The following is an 8003-nucleotide window of genomic DNA, read 5'->3' on the forward strand; positions in this document are numbered from 1 at the left end:
CACAAGAGCAGAGCAAAGGTGATCTGAACCCAGGATGTAAGTGTGGGGTCATCCAGTTAGAAAGGCTGTTGGAGGAGAGAGTCCTTCTACAGCAGGATGATAAACAGAAAAATGCACACAGATCTGCATTTTAGAAACCCCTCTCCAGTTTTGGTGCTACAACATGGAGAAAGAAGCAGCCTGCTTTTAATGGTGCGTGTCCCTGTTCTCAAGCATGTGGGACTGTTTGAAACTGATCTGAATGCTGCTCATTTCTGGATGTGTGCTAAGCTTTGATCTCAGCAAAACCTTGGGCGTGGCCAGAATAACATCACCAAAACACCAGAACCAGTGCTGTCATGCTGGAGCATCTCCATCCCAGCCACATGCTTCTGCTCTACCTTGTCTTTGTCTGCACAGAAGGAAACCAGACAAGGCGTGCAGGGGTTCCCTTTGCAGGAAATTGAAGGGGATGCTCACAGCTCTCTGCAGAGCAGCGGTGTCTTCCTCTGCAAAAGCTCCCCGGCAGCAGGTGGCTGCGGGCAGGACACAGGACAGGTGAGCGACCTGTCTCGGGAGCACCATGACTCCGTTTCTACTCACTTCTTGGCTGCCCTGCATTTCGGAGCAGCTGACTCAAGAGGGCAGTAAGCCGACGGCCTGCCACTGGCTCCAGCTGCTAGCCCTGCCCCGCTGGATCCCACCGACGGCCTCTGCGCCCGGAAGGGCTGTGTTTCGGAGGAATTCGCCGAGATGATGCGTGCTCCTGATCGAAAGACACGGGAGGACCCAGGGGTTCTCTGCTGCACTCTCCCCACTCCCCTGGGGAGGCAAGAATGCACTGGTGCTACTCTTTAGCCTTGACCCTGCTCTGGTTGAAATCGGTCTCACGTCTGCCTTGAGCCTGGAGCCTGTCCCGTTCTGAAACTTACATGGTTGCCAGTGTGACCAAGACATGGGGGTGAAATCTCTCCCTCCTGCTGTTACCGTGGTTACAGCTGCCTCCCTCGCACTTCTAAACGGGAGCCAAGTGCCTGGGCACTGAGTACACACACAAAGTACACGTAGTACACGAAGGGTTTTAGACCCAGACGAGCCTTTACACAGTCCACTGCTGTTCTTTATTTGGATTGAAGGCACTTTGTGAAACACAAAGAAAGGTCAGCTATTTTCACCATGACTTGCATAAGAATCTCAACATCCTTTTGCTGTAAGAGCTTTGTTAGTGACTGCAGCACTGAATCACAACAGCTTCCCACAGCAACCAGCAGTAAAAATAAACCGAACAAGGGGAAGTAGCTGGCTTCAGCTGTTCCGCTTTCTAGGGCACATACCTGAGTCACGGACCAGCAACACCAAAGAAATTTATTTTGCTGATAGCAGTGAAATCCGCAAACGCCTCTGAGCACGGCCCCACCGAACACACTGAGCCTTGCAGCAGGACGCTCAGCCAGCTTAAAGATAACCTTTGCTCAAAGTGCTGTGTCGGTTTTGCGTTTCTAGCAGGGGCCGGGCTTAAGAATTAGCTTAAAAGGAGACGGGCACAACGAAAGGCCGCCCGCTCGGAGACTCCCTCTCCGAGTGGGCGGGGAGCTCCGCTAGACCCGCTTTTGTTGCGGAGCCCCGCGCAAGCCCCGCAGCATTCAGCGAGACCCAGAGCCCCTTCCCGCGCTTTGCCCCCGCCCCCTCCCGCCGCGCCTCATTGGTGCAGAGCTCTGGGGGCGCGGCCTCGCCGGGCGGTGCGCGTTGGCCCCGCCCCCCCGTGGCATGACACGCAGGGCCGGCGGCGAAGCTCCGTTTTAATTAAGGCCGCCAGAATGGAGTGCGCTGCGTAGGACAGAGTGGGGCCGCTGCGCTCCGGGACGCAGGCGACGTGTATCCACGGCCGTGCGGAGCCCGTCACGGCCAACAACCGCTGCGGAGAGGAGCGGGGGGGGGGGGGGAGGGCTGCTGCTGAGCCCCATGAAAACGCAGGTCTGGGGGAGCTCCCCGCGGGCGCCCATGGCTGCGGCGATGCCGTGCAAGAGCGCTGAGTGGCTGCAGGAGGAGCTGGAGTCGGGCGGCGGCCGTTCGCTATTGCTGCTCGACTGCCGCTCGCACGAGCTGTTCGAGAGCTCGCACATCGAGACGGCTATCAATCTGGCCATCCCTGGCCTGATGCTCCGCCGCCTCAAGAAGGGCAACCTGCCCATCCGTTCTATCATCCCCAACCACGAGGACAAGGAACGCTTCGTCAAGCGCTGCAAGGCCGACACTGTGCTGCTCTACGACGAGGCCACCGCTGACTGTCAGGACGCCGTGGCCGCCGGCTCCGTGCTAGGGCTGCTGCTCCAGAAACTGCGCGACGACGGCTGCAAAGCCTACTACCTGAAAGGTGAGCTCCGCGCCAGCGGGTCTCGTCTCTTCTCCCTGCCCCGCTTCCATCCTCCGCACAAAATGGTGGGAGTTGGGAGCGCCCCACTCCCTTCTGCCTCTCTTCATCTCCCCCAGCAGTGGCCGCAGCCTCTGTGCCTACCCCGACATGCTGTCCTCGTCCGACCCGGGCTGTGCCACCGCTGCCCCGGGGTGCCCCTCCTCCCTAAAAATGGCCTCCCAACCCCCCCCTCCTCCTCAAAATACCGTTCCCCCCCCCCCCCCCCCCACCGGAAACAGCCGATTGGCTGGGAGGGGGCTGCCCGCCTCCGGTAGGGCGTTGGAGGAGCGATGGGGGGTCTCAGGGTACTGCGCAAGTGCCCTTCTCGGAGGCGGGGGTGGGCTGTGCTGTAGTAACGCAGCGGCCTTCCAACTGTGGCCGGCCCCGCTCCTCTGCGGTTGCTGGGGGGCGGCGTTGAGAAAGGAAGAGCAGCCGGGCCGAGGCAGAGCAGGCCGCTGCCGGCGGAGCTTTCACAATGCCCCCAGTTATGGGAGCGGGGAGTTGTTCCCGCCAACCCTCTCCCTGTTCGGGAAAGGGAGGTGGGTGTTCGCAGATCCTCTTTCCAGGATCCTCCTTCCGAAGTGACTGGAGGTGTCCGAGAGTAGAGTCCCAAGCACGGGGCCTCTTTTCCCCACTCCCCTATCCCGGAGCCATTCCTCCGCTGCCCACTAGTGCGGGTGGGTGCAGCCTGCGCCCGTCTCGACCTGGTGAGCTCTGCCCTCTGCTTTTCCAGCAGCCCTTGTCCCTATTGCTCTCGTTTCCAATAGGAAGGAGCAGTGTTGAAACTGGTCTGAGCACTCCCCGATGGGTACGAAGAGACTGAGCAGCTCCCCCTTTTTATTTATTTATTTTTTTCCCGGGAAATTCCATGAGAGCTGTTTCAAATTAAAATTCCAAAATGGCTCCTCGGTGTTGCTTGCCACCGGAGGAGGAGGACAGCTTGGTGAATGGATGAAGCAGAAGCTGCCTGTCCTGCTCCATGACCACAATCCCAAACAAAGTTTCCGGGAAGCCTTTGTAATTAAACCATTTGTCAGTGTCAGCTACTGATGGCTCAATGACAGTTTAGTGCTGCCTGGAAGGATGCAGGTTGGTGGGGATTTTTGCTTCTCTGAGTGTGACACGCTTCTGAAGTGGAGAAAGGTCTTGGGTACAGTCTTGATTTGGTTTGGGTGAAGATTGACCCTGTGATGCTGCCCTGTCCCAAAATGTGTTCATAGTGATAAGTTAGAGGTGAGAACGGCTCTTTGGCAAAACATGCAGCCTTTTTCCTGGCTTGATATTGAATTATTTTATGGACATTTATGGTGTAGACTGGGTGTTTGCTTGTTGTTATTGCTTTGTCTTTTAAGATTCATATACTTTGGTGCTTTTCTGCCTTAGTTACTGCCTAAACTGCCCCAGCCTTACATCTCACGAAGGTAAATGTGGCAAGATTGTCTCTTGTAATTTGTTTTGATTTTGCATGTTTGTTTCTTTTGATGCAGTTGAGATTTGGTTGGTGTTTATCAGACTCGGTAAGAAACTCTCTCTGCTTGGGACTTGTTTGCTCACCAAGAACCTGTTGGAAACCTTCCTCAGGGTGTTTCTTGGTCAGTTGAAAGCATATGCACATGTGTTCAGTGGAAGGACATCCCATGCAGAAGAGTAAAACATGTTTCTCTCTGCCTTTCTCCATTTTCCTTTCCCAGGTGGCTTTAACAAGTTTCATACTGAATACTCAGAACACTGCGAGACAAACCTTGATGGCTCTTCGCCCAACAACTCTCCCCCAGCGTCCGTCCTCGGCCTGGGAGGGCTGCGAATAAGCTCTGACTGCTCGGATGGTGAATCCGACCGGGAACCCAGCAGCGCGACAGAGTCAGATGGGAGCCCCATCCCCAGCAATCAGCCTGCCTTTCCAGTCCAGATCCTACCATACCTGTATCTGGGCTGTGCCAAAGATTCTACCAACTTGGACATCCTGGGCAAATATGGCATTAAATATATCCTGAATGTGACTCCCAACCTGCCAAACATGTTTGAGCACGATGGAGAGTTCAAGTACAAGCAGATCCCCATCTCAGATCACTGGAGCCAGAATCTCTCTCAGTTCTTTCCTGAGGCCATTGCTTTTATTGGTAGGTAGCTGGCAGAACTCTTGTCTCATGTTCACCACTTGGGAATGTGGCATGCTGCTTTTCAGTGCTGCTGGTCTGCTGCCTTACCTCTCTGGGTTCAGGGAGTCCTTCCCATCGGGATCACCAGCGCTTCAGCCAGGTCTCCTGTGAGCAGCACTGGGGAAGCAGCCTTGCTGCTTCTTGCACTTCAACGGGGATTTGCTATGGTGTGAAATCACTGAGCTAAGGCAATGCAGAGCTCTGGGCACCTGCTTTGCTTGCAGGAAGGAGTGGTGCTTGGAGCTCTGTTGCTGAGTTTGATGCTAGCAATTTCCTGAGTGTGTGTGTGGGGGGGGGGAGAAGGGAGAGGATAGGATTCTCATCAGGAGCTTTGCTAGTCTAGTTGTGATCCTGCTGGAAGTTTCCCTAGCATAACTAACTCCTTAGGAAAAGTAACCATACAAGGTAAGTGTCAACACAATGAGTGATTATAATTGTACTCCAGAGCTCTCCTGGGAAAAGTGCTGTGTAAGACAGCCTTTGAAGCAGCCTGGGCTGGGTGTTGAGGGGGTAGATGTCTTTTCCCTAGCATTAACTTTGGGAATTACTACTTTGCCTTGTAGAGGTGTCTGTTGGGCTGAAGGGAAATGCTTGCTTCCTGTATGAGTTGTATGGTGTTCATAGGTTCATAGGTTCATAAGGTTGGAAAGGACCTACAAGATCATCTAGTCCAACCATCCTCCTATCACTATCCCTACCCAACTACTAAATCAAATCCCTTAGCTCCTCATCTAAATGCTTCTTGAACAGGTGTGTGCTGGTGATGGTCATCAGTTCTGATTTACTTGGGATTTTGGCACAGATCATCATTAACACTGACTATTAAAAGCTTGATGGCTTTGTATCTTGTTGAAAATATAGTGGGGTAGGTAAGGAGCACCTTTGCCTGCTTCGGGGACCTGTCTGATGTCCTGTCTCCACCTCCCATGCAAAACCCATTATTAAACATCATGGTTGGCTTACAGGATCCCCGTTGGCATATGGCTTTTTGGAGCTGTATGCTCCAGTCAGGCAGTGTTCCTGTGAACACGGTGCTCATGCTTCCCATTTAATGGCAGAAAATGAAGGATTACCTCACTCTAAAAATCAAACACAAAGAAATGCAGCACAAGTCAGATGAAAAGCAAAAATGTCTTGGAAGAATGGTAGAGAGAGTAGCAGGAGGCTTGGATGTGCTGGGGGGTGGTTTCCTATGGTACTAGAAATCCCTGCCTGGTTTTAGAAGCTGGGACAGGATCCTGTTGTGCCTTGGGTCTGGATTTCAGTTTGCCTGCAGCTTCTTTGCATTCCCTCACATTGATGGTGTTAGAGTGTCTCTACCTCTAGCTTTGCCTGATGACCCATTTCTGTTGCCACCTTCTCCCTCCCTGCCAAACTCTGAGAGGCAAAGGACTGCAAATATAGCTGCCCTGAAGTAAGTGGAGCTGTGTACTTGTATGCACTCAGTGTGTCCCTCTTTTAGCACTAAGATGTCAATTCATAATGGGGTCATGCTGTTCTGGCTGTGAGAGAGACAATGAGTATGTGTGTGCTTTTCAATCTGTGGCCAACGAGGGGAAATGTTGCTGCTGTTCTCTTGTAATTTTTTTGGTACAGCCTGCATTCCTATTCCCTGCCGCCATTCATTCTGAGAATCTTCTCCAACACAAGCATTTGTTTGTAGTGAAGTGTACTTCTTTCAATCCTAAAAACAATTTCACAATAAGGGAAGTTCCTGTACTTCAGGCTTGGCTTTGACTACATTCAAATAACTTTCTAGTGGAAGGATGAGAGTAGCAAAGGAGAGTTGTTTGCATGGTGCTAGGCCGTGCTTCCATGCTGTGCGCAGGCAGGTGTTGCTTTGGTGGTGGTTGTGCTATGCCCAGCATCTCCTTGGAGCTGTTGTCTCCAGCCCTGTCTGCCTTTAGAAGGTACTGATGATTTCTGGGAAAGAGCAGTGTGCCAAGATTGATCAGCCCTTCTTTAAAGTCTAATGGTCTTGCTGTGCTGAATGGGGCCATTCCATGTTGCTGCATGGTGGGAATCTCTTAGTAGCTCTTTCAGAAGGGATGAGATGTCAAAGGGATGTGAGGTGGTGTCAGTGGGAGCAGAGGATCCAGTTCTGGCAGTCATCCTGGTCCTTTGAGCATGCAGCTGCCACCTGGCCCTGCTCCAAAGCTTTGCTTTCCTGGTGTAGAATAATAGACTTCCCCTTGTCTTGTTTCAGATGAGGCCCGTTCCAAGAAGTGTGGGATCCTTGTTCACTGCCTTGCTGGCATCAGCCGGTCTGTAACAGTCACCGTCGCCTACTTGATGCAAAAACTCAACTTGTCCCTTAACGATGCCTATGACTTTGTGAAAAGAAAAAAATCCAACATCTCTCCAAACTTTAACTTCATGGGCCAGCTTCTGGATTTTGAGAGGACTCTGGGACTCAACAGCCCATGTGACAACCGCTCACCCAGTGAACAGCTCTACTTTACCACCCCCACCAACCACAACCTGTTTCAGCTGAACACGCTGGAGTCTACATGAAGAACATGCTGTCTGGTTGGAACTTGGGCATCATATTGCTTCTCTTGAGCATTTCAAATCTTACAAAATGTCTCACCAGGCAGCTCTGAAAGGACTAGCTTCTCTGAGCAAAGGTGCCTCGTTGCTGCTTTAAGGAGGGCTAATGCTGTTCGTTAGTATTCCAATGAAAGTGGTTTGAATAGGTAGTCTATTTACAGGGGTTATCTAACACAGGCAGTGTTAAAGTATTTTGAAGGCAGATGTTACCGGCAGTAACTTCTTTCCTGGCTGCTCTGGGACTGTCAGAGCACATGTGTGAAGAGCTACCAGGGATTGGCTTGCTATGGAAATTAAGGAGGTTTATGCACTTGGAAACCTCGAACAAAAAGTGGTGGGCCAAGACTGTTTGAAAACCCAAGTTTAATTTTTAGATTTAAAGAAAAAATTAGATCTTACTCAAGCTTTGGGTTCAAACTCTTTTTAAATATGTAAGTTCCTGACTGTTTGTACAGACGAGGTTACAAAACCAGTATTTTATTCTGTTTCTTATTTGATCATTTATTATTTTTTTAATCAAATGTTTATATTGACCAAATGCATTTTGCACACTTTGTGAAGCCTTGGTATGTCCTGGCATATTACTGAGTACTCCATAGAGAGATACATGCTGCTGCTGTTGTTGTTAGCATCTGGTAGGAAGCTTTGTGATGTGTGGAAGGCCAATTGGGCTTAAGCGCAACCCCTTTACCACTCCTGCATTTGCAATCACAAACTCTGCACTGATTAAGCCACGGTGACTAGGCTGCAAGCTTGTTTCAATGCCACCCCTGCCAAAACACTTTGCTATTGCCCAGAGTTGGAAAACTCTGTAGCCTCCGGAGTTGGTAGAAGCATGTCTGAGCCCAGCTTCATTTTCTGCTGCCTGTTGACTGACTTAGTCATCCAGCTGGCCTGAAATC

At 51.5% G+C, this 8003-nt stretch overlaps 1 protein-coding gene across 1 annotated transcript; it reads left to right on the top strand.

Moving 5' to 3' along the window:
• Positions 1 to 1929: 1929 nt before the first annotated feature.
• LOC136056904 (dual specificity protein phosphatase 7-like) lies at positions 1930 to 7210 on the top strand. The gene is made up of 3 exons (XM_065749284.1): positions 1930 to 2353; positions 4084 to 4512; positions 6758 to 7210. Exons 1-3 carry the CDS (start codon positions 1942 to 1944, stop codon positions 7063 to 7065), a joined length of 1149 nt encoding a protein of 382 aa, XP_065605356.1. The 5' UTR covers positions 1930 to 1941; the 3' UTR covers positions 7066 to 7210.
• Positions 7211 to 8003: the final 793 nt, after the last annotated feature.

Source organism: Cyrtonyx montezumae, unplaced genomic scaffold, assembly GCF_038088225.1.
Source record: "Cyrtonyx montezumae isolate F1298 unplaced genomic scaffold, pur_monq_1.0 scaffold_6, whole genome shotgun sequence".
NCBI classification, from domain to species: Eukaryota; Metazoa; Chordata; class Aves; order Galliformes; family Odontophoridae; genus Cyrtonyx; species Cyrtonyx montezumae.

Excerpts from the sequence above, each read along its gene's own strand:
- LOC136056904 (XM_065749284.1), top strand. The coding sequence starts at position 1,942 with ATGAAAACGCAGGTCTGGGGGAGCTCCCCGCGGGCGCCCATGGCTGCG. Across the intron at positions 2,354-4,083 it reads CAAAGCCTACTACCTGAAAG|GTGGCTTTAACAAGTTTCAT; the intron begins GTGAGCTCCGCG and ends TTCCTTTCCCAG. Across the intron at positions 4,513-6,757 it reads TGAGGCCATTGCTTTTATTG|ATGAGGCCCGTTCCAAGAAG; the intron begins GTAGGTAGCTGG and ends GTCTTGTTTCAG.